General features: G+C 42.0%; 1 protein-coding gene across 2 annotated transcripts in view; it reads right to left on the bottom strand.

The window, feature by feature from the left end:
• cyth3b (cytohesin 3b) overlaps positions 1–19,141 on the bottom strand; it is a 36,163-nt gene extending 17,022 nt beyond the window's left edge. The window contains exon 1 of one of the 2 annotated variants that reach the window (XM_067615882.1): positions 18,817–19,141. In XM_067615882.1, coding sequence (XP_067471983.1) covers positions 18,817–18,835 — 19 coding nt within the window. In that variant the 5' untranslated portion in view covers positions 18,836–19,141. Of the gene's footprint in view, positions 1–5,355; positions 5,599–18,816 lie in introns of those variants that run through there. The other variant, XM_067615881.1, reaches the window with a different exon arrangement.
• Positions 19,142–23,223: the final 4,082 nt, after the last annotated feature.

Genomic DNA, 23,223 nt, shown 5'->3' with positions numbered 1-23,223 from the left:
AAGTTGGTCACAAAAAGATAACTTATATTATATATACACAACATGATATATTTTCATTTTTAGGAAACTTAGCATCTTTTCTGGAATTTATAATCAATTCCTGTTTTCACTCATCCATGCAACATTAGTTTGTAATAATGGACCCCCCCTGAAGGGTCTGTGAGGTTGAAGAGCATAAAAAGAGAAAAAAGTTGCAAAGAGGCAATGTCTAAGCAAAGACACAAAAGGATGCTCTCACTGCCAAATAGCAAAGAATGAGGAAGAGCCTAGAGTGATGTAGAAACGGAGATCAGACCAGACATCTTCACACTCTCTGCCTCTTTTGCTCTCCTTCCTTGGCTTCAGTTAAGCAGCCTCATAAAGCAGTAATTGTGCAGCAAAGAGACCCTGCAGGCAACCTACGTCTGTAATGCGCAAAACACTCCTCCATCCCTCCTACTCTGGCGGAAAGAGCTTGCCTGGCCCAAAGAATGGGACAAATTGTCTGAGGAGACGGAATCTGTTTTGGGTAACAATTCCCCCTGCTGTGTGTTTGTAGCTGGTGGAAAACGCAGAGTAATCTGATATCATTGTGAGGGCAACTACTACTGTACAGTCAAAACTGGACATCTGATGCATTATACATGAAAGTCTAGGAATCTGTGAGTGTGTGTTTGTGTGTGTGTGCATTTGTAGAGTGAGCAGCCCTCCTGAAAAATAATCCATATTAGGTTATATATACAAACACCCCCTGCTTAACCTCTGGCAGAGCCACATAGATTACCGATGCAACACCACTCAGCCTTTTCATATTATGACTTGGGGGGCTGCTGTTCCAGTAACAATCAATACATCATCATAATAGTTCAAACTTGCATGCTTAGCCTTTCCCCCCCCTTTGCTCTCAAAGCGAATCAGTAACTGCCACTGTGCTGAAGGTTTCTCAAATGGACACGTAGTCCAGGCTTTTTCCAAAGAGAAGGTCACTGAGTTTGTATCTTCCTTTTTCCAATCTCACCATTTCTTCCAGCAATCTCGTCCTGGCCAACCATAACCAAAACATCTCTGAGGGTCAGGAGAAAGGTGAGCGAGATCATGGAGAAATGATCAATGTGTCCCGCTAAAGGCAACACGGACATGATGTCATTTAGAAAGTGTATGCTGAGAAAGAGTTTATCATCAAAGTGAAATGTGATTGAGTTGATTAGTACACTGATGCACCTTCTTAGTGACCGTTTTTCTGTCACGCTTCCCATGGCACCATGGGGTCAGCTGCAGGGTCATCACCCGGGTACCACCGCTCATTGATGTTTTAACCTCTGAACATCTCCTAGTGGCAGAGCAGTTCTTATTGGCTGGACCCCTAATTCTTATCCTTCCTCCTCCACGTCCTCAACGAAGACTTGCGTTGCTCTGCAGAACTTCGTCCTAGTTACACCTACGACGGCCTGACTGCCTACTTCTACAGGGTAGATGATAGTAGTCCAGACTGCCTCCCTGCACTCAGCAGCCACTTCTGAGTATTTTGTCCTCTTACGCTTGTGGGCAGCATGCATTCCCTCCTCCCGAGGGATGGTGAGCTCAATGAGTAGAGTAGTCTTGGCAACAGCAGAACAAAGCACTATGTCCGGTCGGAGTAGTGTAGTGCTGATCTCAGGAGGGAAATGCAGCTGTGTACTGATGCTGACCCTTATGTTCCAATCCTTTCCTGGAGAAAGAAGTCTTTGAAGGCCTTGCAAGCCAGCGTCTCCCACCTTTCTCCAGGCCTGATGAACTGGATGAGCCGTTTTTCAACTGTGGGCTGGTTGTTGTTTGCGGCTTGCCTGCAACTTTTCAAAACTTCAGCCAGCTTCCTCGAGACCTGGTCGTGTCGCCATCTGTAGCACCCCTGTGTCAGTGCCGTCTTACACCCTGACAGCATATGTTGTAGGCTAGCACTGGTGGTGTTGCAGAGGGGGCAGCTCTCCTCCTTTCCAAACCACTGATGAAGGTTTCTGGGGCATGGCAGAGTGTCATAGGTCGCCCTAAGTAGGAAACTGAGTCTGGCCTGTAGGATCTTCCACAGATCGGCCCAGCTGACCGATCTGTTGAGAGTGCCCTCCCATGCAGTCCAACTTCCCTGTCAACCCTGCAATACTGCCTTGATTTTGTATTGTTCCTGCTCTGCCCTTGCACGAGCATGGTTTTTGTTCTTTTTTCTTGGCCTTGGACCAGAAGCATGGAGTTTCTCCCCAGCCAAGCTCTGCTCATCCAACTTGCATCCTACCGACAATCTCCTGATGTTGCGGTCCACTAGTGGCCTTGTTGACCTTCATGTTTGCCTGCCACTTCCGGCCTGTTCTGATGGGGACATGTGCATTCCTCACTAGTGGCTTTGTGAACTCTCTTAACTCCAGGACTAATCTAGACTTCTCCTGCTTGTAACTCAGGGTTATGGATTGAATCGGCAGCTAGAGTGACTTTGCCTTGAAGAGTCCTATGTCAGAGAAACAGTGGTCCTAGCCCCAACCATTTTCAGATGTACAAATTGGCTAATCTGTCCATTCCGCTGGCTGTTGATGAGGGAATTTCATACATTTTCAGTGGCCACATCACCCTTTGGTACAGTGTGAAGTTGTAGCGCCGCACCTTGTACTTTCCTAGGAGCCGGCTCTGGTTGATTCTAGCCAAGCCTTCTGAGAGTTGTTTTTGTGCTGCTTTACCCAATTGCTTGTCAGAGAGCTCAGTGTTGTATTGCCTCCTTAGGCTTTGGATGAGCTGTCTGGCCAATAGGAGGATTTCCTCTCCACCTGCAACAAACATGTGTATATATATCGTGGTTTTCATTGTTGAGTCCAGCGCAGGATTCAAATTGTCAAGCCTCCCATTTCACTGGCAATGTATTTGATGCTGAAGATAGCACTGATGTATCTACAACCAAGACAACCAAGTGATTTTTGGTGAATCATTTAGAGCTGCATTGCTCAATTTACCGATTTGTCGATCGACAGAAAATTAATGGTCAACTATTTAAATAATCAAATAAATGTTTTCATGCAAAAAGTAAATTTTCATGCAAAAATGCCAGTGGTTCAAGGCTCTCAATTTTGAGACTTACATTACTGTAAATTTAATATTTGGGGGTTTTGGACTTTTGGTTGGACAGAATAAGACATTTGAGGATGTCACATTGGACTTCAGAATGTTGTGATAGGCCTTTTTCACCATTTTTTAACCGATAATAACAATAATCATAATTAGTTGCAGCCCTAGAATTATCAACTTTCTTCTTTAGTAAAACAACTTTGTTTGGCTGCACTGTAAATGGACACACAAGTTACTATTCTTATAAATTTAAAATGCAGTACAGTCAAACATTTTCACAAAGTTTGAAAACTTGATCAAATCATTCTTTATTCTCAGCATTCAGGTCATTGTTTTGTCACAGTTGGTATATAATTAGCTATCATTAGTGGTAAAATCTCATGACTCCATTGTAACTGTAACTTATGACTTGCTCTGCTCCAGACAGTCGTAGGGGTCATCAAAAGGAAACAGAGATCACATGCAAATCATAAACGCCACTGATAAGAGAAGCTGTGTTTCAGGTCCGCTCATGACGCATGCTTACATAATCTCAATGATATTCTTTGTTGGAGTCAGTGATCACTGTGCAGGTTACAGTAAATGAGCACGGCTATTATTTATTTTTAACAGTGCTGACCCACATGTTAGAGCTGCTGCCCCAGCTAGACTCCATCTGACAGCTGAAAACTACTCAGGGTCTTGAATAATTCATTACTGTCCTGTTCCTCATTCTAGTCAGTATGGGAATCTAGGAGTCGACCCGACAGATAGCCCAGGCAGGAAGACTGAAGTCCTGAGACAGTTCACTGGCTGATGCTTCTGATGATACTGAAGAGATTGGCATCTGATGCATGTGACCATCGAGGCTTTATTGGCAGATCACAAAGTCAACAGACTTAATGCCTCTAATAGTCATGCCTTCCCTATATCCTTGGCACCAAGAGCAATAGAGAAGATGGACTTAAATACATGATGTTTGCTGAATAGTTGACTTGTTGAGCCTTGAGATATGTTTCAATCAGAATAAACATTTAGTGCTCCTATTTTTTTGACTAAGTGCTTATTGTCGCATTGGAATCCAGTTGAGAGCAGGGACTGTTTTGAAAACCCTTTAATGTACCTGGTGTGATGCGTATAGTACACTGTTATATTAGTGCAAGTCAGGTGAATATTGCTATGGTAGTAAGGTGCATGATTGTCCATGGATGTTAGAATTAAGTGCACATTGAAACATGAATAATTTACACAAAGTATATACAGTACCAGTCAAAAGTTTGGACACATTCCCCCACTCAAGTGGGAAAATGTGTCCAAACCTTTACACACATGTAACAGTATAAATAGACAGTACTTGAAAGACAGTGCTGTCTGTCATTGAAGACAGTCCTTCATCAACAGTGATCAGGTAGATATTCAGCCCAAGTCTAAACCAGTTTAGAGTTAAAACAGGGCTTAATTTGTTCAGTTGCCCAGTTTATGAAGTTACATTTCCATCAATCTGTTTTAAGTTGAAGTCGTGGAAATGCTGAACATTTTAGGGAAAAATCTTGAGATATTGCAAGAAAGTCTTTACGCTTGGAATGAAATGTGACAAAGTGCAATGGAAACAGATTTAACAAATAAATCATGATGTACATGAAGCATATGACATTAATGTCCACTGAAACTTTGGGTCCACTGAAGAAACCATAAAGAGCAGCAGACATCTGATCTTGCAATCAATGCAAATTTGAAGCTAGTGAATTTCCATACCAAACAGAAACCAACAGCAGCACATCTAGCAAAACTTACTGCAGATAAAGCACACTGTATAAAGTGTGCTGTATGTAAATATACATGATTTAAGGAGCTAAAACCACTTTATTCAACTTTCTGCTAAAGCTTACTTGATAAAACCTGTGTTTTCCACTACAATCTCAGGCAAAAAGACGACAAAAAACCAACAACAAACGAGAAAATGCAGTCAGTGAAACACTTCCTGATTTTCACCAGGCTGGTAGCAGGACAATAGAGGGGATGTCTGCTGTGATTAAGACCACTGGGCTGGTCTTCCCGTTACAATAGCAACCATGTAAACATGAGGCCATTCCCACCACAAGCTAATTAACGAGCACTTACACAACTTCATGATACAGTCAACACCAAATTCTGGTTGCTGTAAATATTTGCAACCTTGGTGGCCCACTGTTCCCATTCATTTCAGTGTATAGAACCTGTCCATATCACAGCGCTACAGGTTAAAATATGACACCTCAATCTGATTTTAAAAAATCCTTTCACAAATCTTATTAAGTTTGCTAAAATACATACCACATTGCCTTTTCCTCTCTCCAGTTCCCATGATGACTGACATGCCATCAGCAGAGATGTCCTTGTTATGATCAGTGAGTATTAGTGCTGTAGATTGTTGTAAGAGCTTCACAGTTACACTGCTTTTAGCCACTTTTTTCAAGCTCATGTAAGCTGCAATTGTGGCTGGTAGGTGTGTATTGTTTTTCCCCCTCGGCGTTACTCCTACTCACAGCTCTCAAGCATGCTCAAACACACAGGAACACACACACACACACACACACACACACAAACACATTCACGCACTGACAGGCTCTTTGACAGCTCCTGCCTCTTGACAGATGACAGTAGTGGTATGGAAATAGCCCACATTCCTCCTACTGCAACCGCCCAGTCTGGTCTAACTAGCTCTCTATACACCTCCTCTCTCATCCCTTCTTTCTATCCACTTCCTAGCTTTTTTATTTTTTAAAACTCTCTGCTCGTCTGCTTCTGCTCCCTTTTTCTTTCTGTCTAACACAGACACACATACACAGACACGCACAGCTGCTTTCCTCATTTCACCTGGAGAACACTGTTCTCACGTCAGCACTTGTAGATATCAAAAGGCCCATATTTGCTTCACAAAGCCTTTTGGATATTTATTACGATGATGATGGGGTATTGGTCAGCATTTCACATCAGATCAGCAACAACGAGGGCACCACAACAGCAGCAGAGTGCACTTGTTTCAAATACAGTCCGCTCACCTTGTGAGCATCGGCTACAACTTTTATGAGGCTGGAGTAGCAGCCACTCCAGTCTATAGTGCTTACTGTCCACTTCACTGAGTCACTTTTATATACTCTGAGGTTTCATCCTCACTATTGCAAACATTAGATTAGCATCTATGATTGTGTCCTTTTACTATTTTTATTAGGAATGACTCAAAAATCAAACATAGAGTGCCCACTATATCTAACTGCATATACTGGAGTAAAAGTTAGAGAAAATTCTCCCCTCAAAAGGAACACAGATCGGCCAAAATATTCTTCCACAATGGTCACTATCTTCAGATACCTCCCTTCACATTAATAAACACTGACAATTTTGACCTCGTTTCCAACTTGCCTCATAATGCTTGATATAATAGTATTGATTTCACCAGCATTATGATTTATGTCTTATTTCGTCAGTAAAACACTCCCAAATAAAAATCTTGGGTGCTTTGTTCAAAGATGACCACCTCAATATTTAACTTTTTTCCCCATCAGCCCCTTGCTTTTCCGCTTTCACAGAGGTCAATCAATAAAATAAGACCAGAGTCACAGTGGTGCTTTAAAGGGAAAATTCACCACTGTGAATATGATGATTTCTTAAAACTAGGTCACCTATGTAGTAGAAACGTGCAATTATTTTTGAAATTGATGCCCTATGACTAGAGAAACTGAGAAAAAGGCTGTAGATTCCTCATATCGCTCTTAAGGGGGAATCCTACAACAACCAGAATGCATTGTGTGCGGTCCCGTCCAATCAACTACTGATGGTGTGTTTACCGAACACAGGGGAAATGCAAAGTTTCCCTTTAAGCTAAATGCTAATGTCAGCATGCTAACATGCTCATAACATACAGGTATGTTGTATATTTACCATCACAGTTTACTGTGTTAGCATGCTAACATTTTGCTTATTGGCACTAAACACAAAGTACACAAAGCTGATTTGAATGTCATTAGTTTTGCAGGTATTTAGTCATAAACCATAGTATTGGACAAACTGAAATTTTAACCAGATGATGTTATTGTTATATTATTTAAATTCATCCTGCGGGGGATATGAATGTCAATACAAAATTTTGTGCCAAACCATCCAGTTGTTGAGATATTTCACACAATAAGTGGTGGGTTTACGAGAAAAGTCAGAATCAGCAAAATCAGTAGGTTTCATCCTCTGCAGACCAGAAACGTCTGCACCAATTAAATTTAATGACAATCCATCCAGTAGATGTGGAGATATTTCAGTTTGGACCAAATTGGTGGGCAAAAACAAAAGAAGTTGAAAGGTTTCACCGTCATCTGTAGAAATGGAGACAACAACTTCCCACATGTCTCTTCAGGATGGACGAATGCTGCTTTCAGACTGGTGAACACATCTGATGTGAAAACCATGCTATTATCTTTGGAGGCAATACTTGGTGTAAAATATCTGATACACAGTGCATGAATCAGCATTAACTTCTGGTTGATGAATGTGATCCATGTTAACTTTAGTCACTCAGTGTCCCAGAAAGGCCTGTCAAATGCAAACTGTTTGTTCACCTTAAAGAAAGTCTGCAGCAGTCACTTGTTGTTAGCTCTCATCTCAGAAGAGACATTCACAACACCCCCTTTATGAAAATTAGATTACAACGGAAAATCAGAGGTTACATCAAACACAACGTGGCCGTTTGATTCTTCAAAGCCTCCAAAAACCTCTAACACAATCCCTTGAAGCAACACTTGAACACAGTCTCTTCACAGAACCCACTAGTTACAGTCACTTATTCATGAACAAGTACTGCTTTTGCCTAATTTCACTCTAAAATAAATGTTTCTTCTTCCCTTTGGACTTGAAAAAATGGCCTCTGATTGGTTTACTTTTGGGACATCATAAATCAGCAAGCGTCAGACAAATTTGTTGAATCGTTTTGGCAGTAGGGTTCGTTGTTCTTTATGTTTGCTCAATTATGAACCTGACTGCAAGCAGAGATGGTCTTTCATTATGTTTGTTGATCTTACCTCACGCGTCATTACCTCTACAGCAAAGTACTAAATTATTCCTACTAAATGCATATTTTTACCACACTTTTGCATGTTTTGCAACTGATAAACGACCAGGCCATTTGTTGTTGTAAAAACTGAGACATTTTCTTATCTTATCACAGTCTCCATCGTACCCAGACTTTCACTATGTGTCTGCTTTCTCAAAAGGAAGTAAAAACTAGGCAAAGAACTTTGAAAGGGAGATGGTGATCACGACAGCTTGCCATTTACCTCATACACAATCTTCAGGTTGACAGTCATAGTAAAGGTATGTTTGAGATTTACCTCACCGCAGCTTTGTTTTTTCTTCTCCATCGTGTTGTACTTAATGTTCTTGATAATCTCACACTATGTCTAGACAACAGCTTTCCTAATTGGCCAGTGGTTTAACTGCTACACAATAACACCAACTCCCAAGTGAGGAAGTTTGCATGTGTGGGGTCAAACTAAGCCCTGAAGGATTTTCATTTCGCTGGATGTAAAGCTAGATCTGTTGAAATGACTGCAATGCTTCCAACTCCTTTTATAATATCACCACACCCCACACAATGTCACCTTTCCTTCCACCATGCACGACTGATCACAGGACAGTAACAACAAAACATAAAATAGTTTCTACACTGATAACATTCCAGAGATGTAAGATCCTGTCTTTAAGTATTATAAAACACTGTGCAGTGTTTTGGTGTCTGATGAGGCTTCAAATTTATGGATCTGTCACTCAAGCTGGACTTCCTGGATCGTAGTTCATGTCTTGCTGGTACCTGAAACAACACACCTCAGCCAACACAGCTCCCTGCTATGTTTTAACACAGGCTTGTTTTTGGTCTGAATTCCTGCTTAGTGTTGTTTCTCTAATCTTTGCTTTTTTCCATATGAAATACTGGACAAGACTGTAAAAAGCAAAGAAAGTAAAACTGCTCTTTGGATAAACTGCTCACATAGTCAACACAATAATACGTTGCATCTTGAGTAAACCTGGCAACACAGCTGTGAGGTTGTATACTCTGTCAGGACATACAAGTCTTCAAGATACTCTTAGCAGGGCCTCTGTAAGGACCCCCACAGTCCTGACTGACTCACTCAGGAAATAACTGTAGTGTCTCACTGGCCCACAGTCTGATACGGCGGCCCTGAGCAGACAGGACTTGTACGTGACAGGCAGACGGAGGAGGGAGCAATACTGTTGTTTATATTGGGCCTTAACTATGGAAAAGAGTAGAGCAGAGATACACGATAGACCAAGAGAGAAAGAGACAGAAAGATGAAGAGACGATCCAGCTGCCAAGTAGGACTTCTGCTTTTGTTGTTCCCAGACAGCAGGAAGAAGAAGAGGCGGATGAGGAGGAGGAGACAGAGAAAGGGAGTTCATAACAGAATTAAAACCTGAGCCAGGATTTCTTTATTACACAGAAAATGTGGGCAGTTCGGGTCAGATCATCACTCCTCCCCAGGTTCTGCATGAAGGGGTTTTCCACATTATAGGCCTCTGAACACAAGAACCTTTTACTTAACCTTTTATCTTAAATCTCACTACTTGAGCACTGATTAGAAGTAAACATCAGTTCTGATTCTTGCATCATCTCCCAGAGGAGCAGACTTGTTTTTCCTACAGAAGCAGGTGAAACTCAGATGCATGAATGCAGAGATGTGGAGTGACCTTATAGGTTTAGTCCTTGCAGCTTTAGCATGGCATTAATGGCCAAATCCATTAGTAAAAATGTAGCTAAATGAACAAGATCAATCGAGATTTGATGAACCTTCCCTATGGACACTGCATCAATATCCTCTCAATACTCAATTATTTTAGTATGTGCTCTAATTTGCCTGGCATGGGTCAAATATCAGGGGTGTATTGTAAAGTCAGCTTAACATGACACCAACAAATTACAAAGAGAACATGCCCTTAGGGAAATGTAAGGGATAGCTAAAAGTAGATGGAAATACCACTTAATCAATAAGCTATTAGCAAAAGAATCACTTCATAATCAATGCGTTAGATTAACAAATATTTTAAAAGTTTTAACTGCCTGCTTCCTTGCCAGGTGTTTTTTTTGGGGGGGTGTAGTAGACCTACTTATCATTTTATTAAAAAATTAAAAAGTTATTTTAACCAACAGTAAGCTGAATACAGGACGTGAAAGACAAAAATAGCAACAGGGCAGACACGATGGGGCTGGCAGGAATACAGGAGCTCTTCACATATAAGTTCATGAAACGTTTGAACTTTTTCCATGTCAGGCATTTGAATATCAGCTGTTCTCATCTGAAAACTAACAGAAAACGTGCAGCTCAAGTTCCTCCTCCTCTAAGGCTCCTGCACGGAGTGATGACTGCTGGCAGTCCAATGTTTTACCATGAAACTAAAGCACATGTATGACCTCTTGACAGCTCGCAGGCATGTATGACAACCACAGATCTCTTGGGAGTTTCAGCAATGGAGAGCTGCTTATGTTTTCAATATCACTGACTGACATTTCCCAGAGGGAAAAAACAATAATTACTCATTATTGCGTCAGTTTAGGCATGTGGAGATTAATAATAGAGCATTTGCATCATGTTCCTCTGACCACTTTATATTTTCAAGAGACAAAAATTGAAAAAATATTCATGTGGGGTTAGATATGGTGTATGTACCCACCGATGATGACAGAAACTCAACATGACAGAGGTCAACAAAGAGATTAAATACATGTATGAAGGAACCTGTGAATCACTCACCCTCTGAGACACATCCTGGGCCACTTTATGTGTGTGTGCAGTGGTCATGACCCACTCAAAGCCACACCAGATTATCAATCATACCTGATCATCATCACTGGGAGCGCTGACATTGATGCATCATGAGTTATGGGTTGTGGATGTGAAGATGTGGACAGGAAGAGAAAGTGTGTGTGTGTTTATAGCAGTAGAGGGTGTTTAAAATCACCTCAAGTGCGACCATGAGTCAGGCTGCCATTGTCCCTGTAGAAAGACCTGGTTATCGATACCCTTGTGGGCTATTCTGGAGCCGGTCGCCCTGACCTTCTCTGTCAAGAACATTCATTTTAGATTTCACAGTCCCCACTACCAAAACAATTGCCATCCTATTGCTGAAAACAATTTAGACGTAACAATTCAAGGGTCAGGGCAGAGGAAAAGACACACACCTGGTGACATATCACACTATAAATCGCATGACTATCCCTGTGTCAGGAATAGAAAACACAAGGGGAAGGCACCTCTCTTTTTCCGCTCTTCTTTTTTCTTTCACGGCTGCCTTTTTGTCAAGTTTGAATCCTGTTTATATATACTGCATATGTGTGTGTGTGTATATATATATATATATGTGTGTTTTCCAGCACTCCAGTCGGGAAGTGACAGTGAGCAGCCCAAGCCCCTGACCTATAATCCACTAACTGTCATCCATATCCCTCCCCACTTGATCTCCTCCATTTGTCTGCACTTGGAGAGGGCTCGCGGCCCACACTAATCCTCTGTGTGAGCATGCATGAACACCATATAAAGAGATACACACACACACACACACACACACACACACACAATCATGCATGCACATTCCTACACACATACATGCCTCCACAAGTGAAATAGTGGAAGTAGAGAGGCATGAAGTATACACAGCTGGGCTGAGCCTTGCACCACTAACCTACTTTGAGTATCTGACTCTACACACTATGTGACTGCAGCATCCACCTCCCTATCAGTCTCTCTTTGAATCTGTGCCATTGCTGCATGTCTCCATCTCCATCTCTCTCTCCTAAACATATACAAACCGACTTACTGTACAAACACACTGTCACAGGCACACACAGACGCGCATGCGCATATACACACTGACAGGTTGTTCAAGAGTGTGTCACATGGTCATTCTGCTGTGCTCTTTGTAGCATTTCTCAGCAATGAGCAGAGCGCTGCTGCCATTCTGAATGGCATGGTGCCAATGATGGGGGAACGTTGAGGGAAAGACTACATGATTGCAACAACCTCAGCCTTCTTCACAGCACCGGCGGTGCAGTCACAGCTCATCCTCTCTCCCTATGAAAGGAGAATGAATTTTGCATGATGCAGCAGCATCTTACAGCAAAAACGGAGCGGGGGCAGGGGGTGGAAACATGCACATTTTGCAGAAAGAACAAAAAAAAAAAACAGTTATTGCAAAGACTGAGGATGTGCTGTAGTAGTTTATTGACACATTGACCCCCCTGAATAAGTCACAGAGTGTTACAAATCCCTTCTTAAAAAGTGGGTTGGCAGTGGAGTGGCAGGGCCACGAGCCCCGGGGGGGGGGGGGCGAGAGGGCTGAAAGAGGCTGGAGGCCAGCCAGATGCTTTACGCAGACAAACACACACACACACAGCACACACCCTTTTTGGAACAGGACAGAGAAGAGATGTCCAAGACTTGTGGGCTACAGAGCTAAATACAAAGGTGCACCGGAGTATGGGTTTTGATAGTTCACTTGTATTCAGTAGTGCGCTGGAAGGGAGAATGAGGCCGATAACAAAGACTGGATATTCTGGAATAATGTAAAGGCACCCATAAGAGACATTATGGGATATGCTATTCCAGACAACTGTGCTGTGATGTATTCAAGAAACAATGAGGAGGCTATATGAGGAAGAGACAGATACCTGACAAAAATGGTCGCCAGCAGAAAAGCTGTAACAAGACCCCGGTGTAAGGCTAAAACTCAAAGGAAAGAGCAATGGTTTGGTATTTATCAAGAAATCTTGAGAGGGGAAATATTTTTGACCAAAATAGGGAAAATTTGACCATTTACATGAATTATGATACCAAAAAAGTAAGAATACTGTTTAAATATGTAGTAACTGTGCTACGGTCACATGTTGCACATCTGAAAACCCAACAAAAATGTAAGTATTAAAAAGAAAAGAGCCAGTGAATAAGCAGACAATGGAAAGGAAAGTTCATTGGAACAATAAGGCAGAGATGTTAAAATCCCTCTACAGAGGAAAGGGTTCCCACATGAACTATCACATCACTTTACAATCACCCTGTGTGTTCAGAAAAGTCTTAACTGATTAATAGATGAAGAGAAAACCAGATCTGGATTCTCAAAGTTGAAAGAAACACATGATATTAGGAGAGAAAAGTAGAAACCCAGAGGGGAGCGTGTTGTGTTTTCAGAGTGTGAAGCACTGGATGTACTGGCAGTCAGAGGGGGGATACACCTTTTTCCTGCACCTTCAGCAGGTCAAACAATCTTTGTGCGCTTACATAATTGTTCCAACCCTCCCTTTTCCTGTCCACTCTGCTCGGCCCTCTCTTCCCTTTCCGACAGACCTGAACCACACACACGTTAATGGAAGCCATGAACCCAGACTCCCACAAAAGCCCAAGTGGAGCAGGACGTTCTCTGCCTGAAATTCACTTGACCACATGACTTCAGACTCATGGGACCTTTAACACGCTCTGATTTTTCTTTCTAAAGAGGACAGAAATCGCATTCATTTGCCTCATGTCTCCTCTCAATCTGTGAGTCTGTTGAGCAGTAGACCTTTAACGCGCCACATTGTCTGTTAGACTAAGAGGAAACTGGAAACTTTCTTGAAAAACCCCTTCTCTGCTTCAGACAAAAAAATAACACTTTCGCCATCAGCCACTTAGAAAAAGTACTTCAAACAAAAGGCAGAGAAAACAGAGAGGAGGTCCAAGAGGATTTGCATGAACGCCTCATGTTCTCTTGAAATGTAGCTCTTATTGATCCAAGCAGATCATGTACGGAAGTAGCCCAAATCCAGAAAAGTTGACTTCCATATGGGCCTGTCTGGCGCAATGTCTGTTGAGTCCAATTTCACTCACTGAGAGGATGTCATGGGTAAATGTAACATGCTATCTGATATTCTGGGAGGCAACTCAACAAGGGCCCTCTGTGTTCAGTGACCTTTTTTTGTCAAAGATGAAACACGCACACAGACTTCAGCCTATAAAGTAACGTCGAGCCACACACAAGAGCCACATCCTCTCTATCTTGCCATTCACTTCTCAAAACAGTTACTGAGCCGTGGTGAGCTAGCCCGCTTGTGCCTAGCCTCCAGTGTGTGAAAGCAGTGAGAGCGCAGAGCAGTCAAAACAGAGGAAACACTCTTTGACAGAGGTGAGTCACACTGGTGGAGACAGAGAGACCGAGAGACATGGGAATATAGCTTTATCCTAAGAGAGACAGGCCTTTTCCTGAGAGACAGTGTGAGATGTCATAGTAGGAAAAGCACAGGTGTAGAAATGGTTGATTTTCATTTAGCGGCTTCAGTTTCAGGGTCCTCATATTGCACATGCTGGCTCGCTGTCACACTGTCACGGCACATCTTTAATGGTATTAGTCACACCTGTGTCTGCAGTGAAAAAGGCCTGTTGCTGATGTCACTTATAGGGGGGGTGGTCTGACTCGTAATTAACCACTGATGCGACACACCTGAGACACCAGAGGAGTGGTGGTGGAGATATTAAGTTATGACTCGCTGAGACAATTCAAAAAATAATCAAACCTGGGTTCTGGTTTGGTTGTTTTCAAAAATAATTTATTCAGAAATTTCTGTGCCGTTCATGTGTGTCATGTGTTGAAAATATACACAATACTCAGAGCAAAGAGGTGAAGAGACTGAGTGTTGCCAAAGCATTTGCATTAGTCCAGCAGACCAAAAGTCAGTAACAGCTGAAATAAAGCTAATATCAATCAATCAAACTTTATTTGTATAGCACATTAATAGTAAAACAATTTGCCGCAGTCATGTCATATTGGAGTTACAGTTATTACAAGTTTCTGACTTGACTCACGTCAACATACAAGTCGTAATTACGACTGAGAAACTGGGATTCTTCCGAAGCTCGGACATATCTGACTTGACACTCCATAACACAGATGTGTTCAATGTAATTAAAGCCAAATTTAATTGATATGTTGTAATTGTGTAAATGCACAGTATTTTAAATGCTCATACGTCCAACTCAGTTATCATACAACCCTCCTGAGTTGTTAGATGACATGAATATAACATTTTAAAACATGAATATGATAAAATAAATGATCCAAATAAATTATTTTGTGTATAAATATATAGCTTTGGGTCTCAGATCAAATTCTGGTTTCAAACTTGGCAGTACCAGTCAGGTTTAGCCAGGTTGGAATTTAAAGACATGTGTACAGGTTGGGTTCAGGACTCAGATTCATACCAGTGCAGAGCTCTCCTGCCAGCCAGATGCAACTATCACCATCAGCCTTGCAGACGATACAGGAAAGATACAGAGTGTTCCTGCGGCTACAAGTGGGTGAAACCTGTTTCGCCCCAGCCAGGAAAACAAAGCACATTCACAAGGGACAAACAGCAACATCCTCATGTCAAATTTGCAAATTGTGGGCGTTGTGAGGGGAAGTTTGAAAGTTTGAAACCTTAATCCTGCAGAAGCCCAATGTTTCACTGTGTGACAAAATATACTTTACAAAATATACTCTTTGGACCTGGTTCACTGGTGCCAAAACTATTTTGTTATTGCAGTGTTATTGCCAGGGCCTTTTTGTGGGAGGTCAACTTTGTGGAGTACTGGGTCCCTTCCACACCATCCCACTGCTGCTCCCTGACATCCTGCAAGGCCCTCAGGTTTTTTTGCGTCACTCATGCTGTGTGCGGACCCTTATTGCCTGCCCAAACCACCTCCAGCTTGGAATAAACATCCACAGCCTCCCAGCTCCCCTGAAAGCCACAATTCTCCATAGATATCTGCATTACAGGTGAACCAGGTGGCTCTTCTCAAAGAAAAGTCAAAAAAAGAGATGGAGAGGGAAGATATTCAGCCTGGATACCACTAAGAGGTGAGTACTATCAAAGCATGATTTGTTCCTGTGCTCCATGAAGACTTTGGGGCGCTCCTCTCTTGGCCACTTCGCAGCGTGTGGGCTGTGGAGAGAAAGACAGCAGCTGCAAATCCACTCCAAAGCCCAAAAGACAAATCCTGAACGTAGCTGGCGCTGTCCTGCGGCCGGCAGATGAATGCTCCGAGATCTCAAAAAACCCAGCGTGTCGTGTGGGTCTCTCCTCGCCTGAGTTGGGCTGCAGTGTGCCATAACCCCACAGACCACACACTCACACTCTGAACTGCCAAGTTTAAATGGCTGGTTTTCACAGTGTGTAAATAGAGTGGTCTGAAGCCAAACTCGCGAGCCGTCACAAGGCGTGCTGTGAAGCCAGTGTCTAGCATAAATGCTCTGATTCATACCATATGGGCATCATTCATGTAGTCGCCGTCGAACAGTATGTACATACAGCTTGTCAGCTTGCAAACCAACAAAAATTCCACTTTACACAGAAGCAGGGGAGACAGAGATAGGTGTAGATGGGATATACTGTCAGAGTCAGTCATGCAAAACGAGAATGTGTTACACTCAGTCTGCACAGTCAGACAGGCTTCACTGTGGGCTCTTGTTGGCCCATTGTCCATTGAACAAGTATTGTGGCAGAAGGCACTGTATTGTTGACCGTTGTCATGCGTGTCAGATGGATTACTATAGACCCGTTTTCTCTAAGCCTCGTACAGTACGGCCAACTGTGCAAAGACCAGTCCCTACATTCTTCCACGAGGTTGCAGAAAAGTGACTGATAGGAGAAAAAAAACACACAAAAAACACAATAGATATGTGAAAATAAAGAATCCAACAAGCAAAATGTACATGTCAGATTATTTGTATTGTATAGGTCTCTTTTTCCAACACAAAGAAGATATCAAGCAGGTGAAAATGAAAAAAAAACATATAAAGAGGGAGATGGAAAAGAAATGGAAACTGAATCCTCATGAAAGGTATGACCTGGTTTGATGGAAGGTTACGGATGGCCGGAGCCCACTCGCTGCTCAGTGAGTTAATTATGACAGAACAAAGCAACTTCTATTGAAAGAAACTCCTGTAATACACTGGATTCAGTACGAGTATCTAGTTCACCGCCACTCTCCCTCGCTGTCGTTCACTGGCAGTGCTCCATACCTTTTTGGCCATTTTCCAACTTTGCTCTGGCACTTCATCCCACCCCCTTTATCCCCTCCTCACACACACACACACACACACACACACACACACACACACACACATACATACATACACATATCTCCTGTCTCACTCCCTCATTCCCTCTCAAACATCACACCATCGCTGCTACTATAATCGTGTCTCACGCTCACTTTTTGTGATCACATGTTATTTCCATACTCCCGCCTCTCTGTGACACCTCACTATCTCATTCTGTCCTCCCTCTCACACCAGTTGTGGCTTGGCAAAGTGTCCCTTTCTGAGGAGTGAGTGTCACAGATGATGGCTCACTCTCTACTTTGTTCCGCTATCCCCCAAGCGCCCAGCTCTGCTGTGGGCGCACGTGTGGGTGTGTGTAGGTGCTAACTTGTTCTTATAAAAAGTAGCAATTTGTGGATAATGTTCCAAAATGTTCAACACAAAACTAAACAGCAAAACAGAAACAAGGAGGTCTGCTGCCTTCCTTTCCCTGCAGCATACAGGACAATATTTATTCCAGATGAGAAGACAGACTGGGGCATAAATCACACACACTTGCACTTGCTCACATGCGCAAACACACTTATCATACTAGGTCATGATCCATCCATCCATCCATCTAACTCCACTGCAAACAGTGCTACAAGGGAAAAAATGAAACTAGAATTAGTAAAACTACATGACTGCGTGTGCACGTCAATGTGTGTGATTATAAGTGTATGTGTGTTTACACCCTCCTGGCTGTTGTCAGCGACCCCTTGTTGGAATCAAAGCACCATATGTCTGTCTGCGGGGCTGTGCAGCTGACGTGTGCCACCGCTGGAGGCCGGGCCAGCCTTCCACAGCACAATGACAGCTTTATGCCCGTATGCCATGCGTGCAATATATAGTCACATCCTGCAGCTCTGCATGCAGTGAGCAAGTGGGACTGACTAACAGAGGTGAGACAACATGACTGATGGTTTCTCACCTGCACGGATGAATCTTGACAAACTTTGAGTTCAGTTTATGATTAGAAGGCTTAGGGGGAGTTTGCTGAACTATGGGTGGATTTGGTCAGTGGGCTCGTGTTGCAGTGATACATCTGTGCCAACACATTCTTAAAACAAACTCAGCTTTTGCCATGAGTCAATAAATGAATCCGTGTCTCATGGCTATGCTTGGCTGACCCTGAGAGGACCTGTTGGGCTGGGGAGTGACACAAGCCTTGGATAAACACAAGTCTACTGGCCACAGTACTCACACTTTAATATGACACTGCTGCATTTGTCAGTCATTATGCTTATCCATCCACAGCTGATTATTGAGTCTTAATCATCGACCTCTCAGTGTCTTTTCTACCTTAACACATGTGGTACCAAAGACAGCCTCCTGACACATCATAACATATGAGTGTGTGGGTCTCGGTTCATTTAGGAGGCAACTTCACGTCAGTAATTTCTACTAGGAAAATGCTGATGTGGAAAAAATGACTGTGGGAAGATGAGATAAATGTATGTGCCTGGCATAAAACTAACTCCATGTCATTATAAACTAAAGTCTCTATCAATAACATTATTATTATCAGTTATTATTATGCCATTGGGAAATATGGCACGCTACAGAGGCACATGTTTCCCTATATTGAATTGGCTGTTTGCCCTGAAATACAAACCAGCAGTATGAATTGCATTGAATAGATCATACCTTGGTTGTCCTCGTCCATAATAGCAGCCTATAAATCAAGATCTCCCCAAAAAAATCCGTCACAGAAACTTCCGTTGTGCGAAAAAGGTGTAATTTGCGACCAACGCGCGTCCTAATTTCCAGGACACATTTGATACACAGGTTGTCTCACAGGCAGCGTCTTCTTTTAGGAAAATTTTGGGCCATTTACGCTTATTCAGTCGCCTCCGGTTCCCGTCAGTCAGTGAGCGGTGTGTGTGTCTCCGTAGCAGCGGCGGTGTCTTTTTCACCCCACAGTGTTGTCGTTATCCCTCCAAATACGCCTTCACTCCACTGGCATCGGCAGAGTGGTTGACACCGCTGCGTCAAGTGCGCGTCACGCAACCACAACAATACCGGATGTAAGGCATTTTACTCTTCCAAATAAAACAGTCCTGCTTACTCAAGGGTGTGACACAAACATTTTTCTTTATTTTGAATCTTAAAACAGGAAGTTTTCGTATATTCAGTTCACATTGACAGTAGTCATAATCCCATCTCAACTCCACTACAAAGCCCGTGCTGCGCGTCAGCATTCATCACTGATCAACCCTCACGTGACTCCCAAACGATACTGAGATTATACTCAACGAAATGCACCTTTAAAGGAGAGGTTCACAATTTTTCAAGTCTGTCTCAAAACAACAGTCAGGTGCCCAAATGAACAGTGAAAGAGGTTTTCCTCGCTGTAATCATTCTTCCTGATCATACCGGCTGTTAAAAGATCCCCTTTAAATGAGTTTTCGATGTAAGTGATGGAGGCCAAAATCCACATTGTGTCCACACAGTCATTTTGTACAAAAATGTGTTTAAAAGTGGCTTCAGCAGTCTGAGTTAGTCATATCAAGTGGATATCTGCCACAGTTACAGTCTTTTTGACCTATAACCTCGAATGTCTGTCCGTCACTGACTGACTGACTTACTCACTGATTGATGAAGTTACACCATTGGTCAGTCGGCCCAGTGTTGTAGTTTCCTAGTTGGCTGTTGCTGTTTCAAAATGAATTGGTGCCAACAGTTTCTATTACGTTCTCAGGAGATGTTTACAGCGGAGCCCCGAGCACAGCTTACTTTCAGTGAGACTGATGCTGCAATCCATTGTACTCGAAACTCGAAAAAAAATTACCTCTGACATGGAAAAGTGCAATGGAACGGTCATTCAAGTTGGAATTCCATGTCAGAAACTCAGGCAAGATCCATCTACCCTGAGTTTGACAACAGAAACACACCTGACGTCACAGCAGTATTCACAGTAGTAACAGTATTACCTTTTCATCAATTTTTACTTTATGTAGTATTTGTGTTGTGAAACGTGCTGTAACAACTTTGTAGCTGCCATTTCCATTCAGTTGATTTGTGCTTGATAGAAGTCTTTGTGAGCATGTGGTACTAGCCTAAGCATGTCATGTGATATGCTATTTCAGTACACTTTAACAACAAATATTACTGGGACCACTACAGAAAATTGAAGATGAACATTTGATATCCAGGAATTCACATTATAGACACTAACACTGACTGTCCCTCTAACAAATTGGCCACAGTTTGATACATTGACCATACATGGCCCATCCAGAAACTAGGTCTTGACTGAGTCAAATTCCCTCTTTGTGTTTCCTTGGACAGTGTTTCCCTGTTGAGCTGTGGTGGAAAAATAGTAACAAAAAGAGGAACTTTGGCACTAAAAAGATTGAAAGATATCCACTTGATTTGACTAGTTTGGATGACTGAAGCTTCATATTAACTTCGGATAAACATTTTTGCACAGAAGAAGGCTTGTGGATTTTTGTCCCCATCACTTGCATTATAAGTGCATTATGAAGGGATCTTGAAATGGCCCATATGAACAGGAGGAATGATTATGGCAAGAAAAAAACAATTTCAATGTTCATTTAGGCACCTGACTTTTGTTCTAAAATGTGAACCCATCCTTTAATGTTACTTTACCTTTAATATCTGACATAGTTGGATTTTGCTGTGATATTTGGTTGTATCCCTCAATAATGAATTGCAAATTGATTAACATATAGGAGAAAATTATCAGAATAATTTGTAACTTGTAACTTACTTAAAATACAACTATATTGTCATAATTTACTTTCTGATGTATAGATGAGTTTGTTTCTTTCTAACCACATGGTGTGTCAGCAAATAAAATATTAAAAGGAGGATTTTTATTATTATATTATTATTAATTTCTACATTTAATATGTAAGTGGTTGAATCAGGGAGAGAGAGAGACGCCATATTGGTTGGTCTGTGTTGTATTTTTTGTATTTGTGTGTGTTAAATTGTTCTTATTCTTCTTTAAATGAAAAAGTCCATTCAAATTTAACAGAGAAGTTGTTGCAAAATCATACGTATTACACTATCATGTAATTATGGTGTGGATTTAATTTCTGGCAAATCATCTACTTTCAGAATTGCTTCTGAATACAATGTCTCATACCAAAGACTATTTAAACTTTATTTAATAACCTGGTTGCTGTGATATACATTGAGCCATTCTGCACCATGAAGTGAGTTATGGACACTGTCGTTGGCCTCTCCAGGTTTCATTGCTGCAGTCCACTGTGTTTAGTTCAGTGATGAGCATAAATTTCCCTCATGCAGGAAAGCTAACCATTGTCGACAGTATCACACAGGCAACAAGACTACTTATTTTTTAATTCAATTTGTCCAAACATAATTCATCCAATGAATTGAAGTGAGCTCCACGCTTGTAACACAAAGCTGTAAAATTGCATCTGTAGCTTTCCAACACAATCAGAAACATAAAAGACTCATTTCAGATTGAACAATGAGGACTTCTGGACGAGACTCTTACATAAGAATGGAGAACCATTAGGTTAGGAAATAGTGGAATGGAGAATACACACACAGAGCTTTGCAGAGCTTGTTTCTACAACACACGTGGTTTCAATTATAGCATTCCTGCCTCTGCAAAGAAGGAGGGGGTCTCACTTCCTGTGTGCATTACTCCAATGGTCAAGCATGAACAGATGTTTTAATGTATTCATTTGTTTATTCATAGGTGTCTCTTTTGGACAAATGTTTTACTCTTAATCCCTTGTTCTAAACAAAGAGAGATTCTCCAGACATAACACAAACTGTTCTTCTGATGCTATTTCATATAGTTGTGATGTTAAGACTGTAGCTTCACAATGTAAGATTGCAAGATTTACCTTCTTTTCTACATATAGTCAGATTGGGTTTGACATCTTATTAGAGATATGGTAGAGCATGAAATTGTAATGTTACTACATCTCATCACCTTACATTTTCTTTGCTACCTACCTAAGATAGTAATAGTAACAGGGCCTGAGCAGACCCTGAGTGGCTCAAATGAGTCATTTTCTGCAAGTTCACATGAGCAGGGCCAAAAGAATTACACAATCCACGGAACCCCCTCGATCCGGCGTGATCCAGTCTTGTGCAGCCGAATGAGGAGCTTTCACATCACAGTAAGAGAAACAGGAGACCCACAGCTGGAGCCATGAAGTTACACCTGGATAAATGCGCTGCCATAAGGTGGGGGGGGGGGGGGGGGGGGGGGGGGGGTGTGTGAATACATCAGTGATCCAGCATCAGAAATGGCTGGATATTTGGGAACATACACCCAGACAGTGTTTGTTTTCTCTGCACTCTGGCATGAAGCGAAGGTTGTGACGACCTAACCATGTGTTTCAAAGGAAATCGAAATTCTGGAGATGTGTGCCACTTAGTGGAGCGGAGAAAAAAAAACTTGAGGAAAAAGCCCTCAAAGAGATTTGTAAGTTAAATTTCTTGGCAAATTTGAATCTGGTGGTGAATGGGAAAGAGAAGCAGGGTGAAACAGGAAGAGTGAAGCCCCTCAAGTCCCACTACTGTCGTTGTCAGCTTTTACATACTAGACGTATTGATGCAAAGTAGTTAGCACACAGAACAAGCCCTGATTTGAATATTCTCTGTGCTACATATGGAAAATAGGTCATATACATAATGTCGGCGATAGGTTTGGGAATAGACAAATACACTGTTATTGTCCATTTATGTCAGCGTATGACCTGGTCAAGCACAGCATCCTCATTGAAAATCAGAGGAAGTTCCATTAAAAGCAATTAGATTCCTGAATTTGTCTCTCTGGCCCACGTACACACTCAGTATGCTCTATTCCACATAAATGTCATGCTAATGTGTTTATGAGTCATAAGAGAATCATAAGAGAATATTTGGCCCAGATTTCCACAGTGCTGAGCATGCAGATGGAGAATATAAATCATTAAAATCAACAAAATATCAGTTTGATTCAGTCGGTGCTTGACTAAACTGGACTAAATATAGTAAGTAAGCAGAAATGTAAACTCTTCCACCTCCTAGCCTCAGAACAAAGGCCACAAAGTAATCCCC

This window comes from Thunnus thynnus, chromosome 17 (genome assembly GCF_963924715.1).
Source record: "Thunnus thynnus chromosome 17, fThuThy2.1, whole genome shotgun sequence".
NCBI lineage: Eukaryota > Metazoa > Chordata > Actinopteri > Scombriformes > Scombridae > Thunnus > Thunnus thynnus.
The sequence above is the reverse complement of the archived record's forward strand: the minus strand, read 5'-3'. Positions and strand labels throughout refer to the sequence as shown.